The 546-nt window shown below is 51.1% G+C and overlaps 1 protein-coding gene across 1 annotated transcript in view; it reads left to right on the top strand.

Moving 5' to 3' along the window:
• The first annotated feature begins 380 nt into the window (after positions 1 to 380).
• The window catches only part of LOC140341945 (semaphorin-4A-like), a 5,929-nt gene continuing 5,763 nt past the window's right edge, over positions 381 to 546 (top strand). Inside the window, exon 1 of the mRNA XM_072427906.1 lies at positions 381 to 528. Coding sequence (XP_072284007.1) covers positions 435 to 528 — 94 coding nt within the window. The 5' untranslated portion in view covers positions 381 to 434. The remainder of the gene's footprint in view (positions 529 to 546) is intronic.

Raw genomic sequence — 546 nt, 5'->3', positions numbered from 1 at the left:
CTTCAGCAACCATCGGGGATCTCCAGAGAGTGTCAGGGAGCAGCAATGCAATCCAATCATGAATGTGATAATTGATACTGCTAGAAATAAAGTTTGTTTTCTCTCTTTCTCGCCCTCTCTCTCTCTCTTTTCTCTCTCTCTCTCTCTTCTCTATCCTCTCTCTCCCTCTTCTCTCCCTCTCTCCTTTCTCCCGCTGCTCTCCTCTCTTCCTCCCATCTCTCTCTCTCTCCTCTTTTTCCCTTTCTCTCCCTCTTCTCTCTTCTCTCTCTCCCTCTCTTCTCTCTGTCCTCCTCTCTTCTCTCTCCCTCTTCTCTCTTTCTCTTCTCTCTCTCTCTCATCTCTCTCCCCTTCTCTCTCTCTCTCTCCTCTTCTCTCTCTCTCTCTCTCTCTCTCTCCTCTCTCTCTCTATAGATGGTGAGCTGTACACCGGCACGATGAATAACTTCAAAGGCAACGAGCCCATCATCTACCGCACGCTGGGTAGCCGGACCTCTCTGAAGACGGACGCCTCTCTGGGATGGCTGCACTGTAAGTCCCCCCCCCCCC

The sequence above is a fragment of the Pyxicephalus adspersus genome, chromosome 12 (genome assembly GCF_032062135.1).
Source record: "Pyxicephalus adspersus chromosome 12, UCB_Pads_2.0, whole genome shotgun sequence".
Taxonomy (NCBI): Eukaryota; Metazoa; Chordata; class Amphibia; order Anura; family Pyxicephalidae; genus Pyxicephalus; species Pyxicephalus adspersus.
The sequence above is the reverse complement of the archived record's forward strand: the minus strand, read 5'-3'. Positions and strand labels throughout refer to the sequence as shown.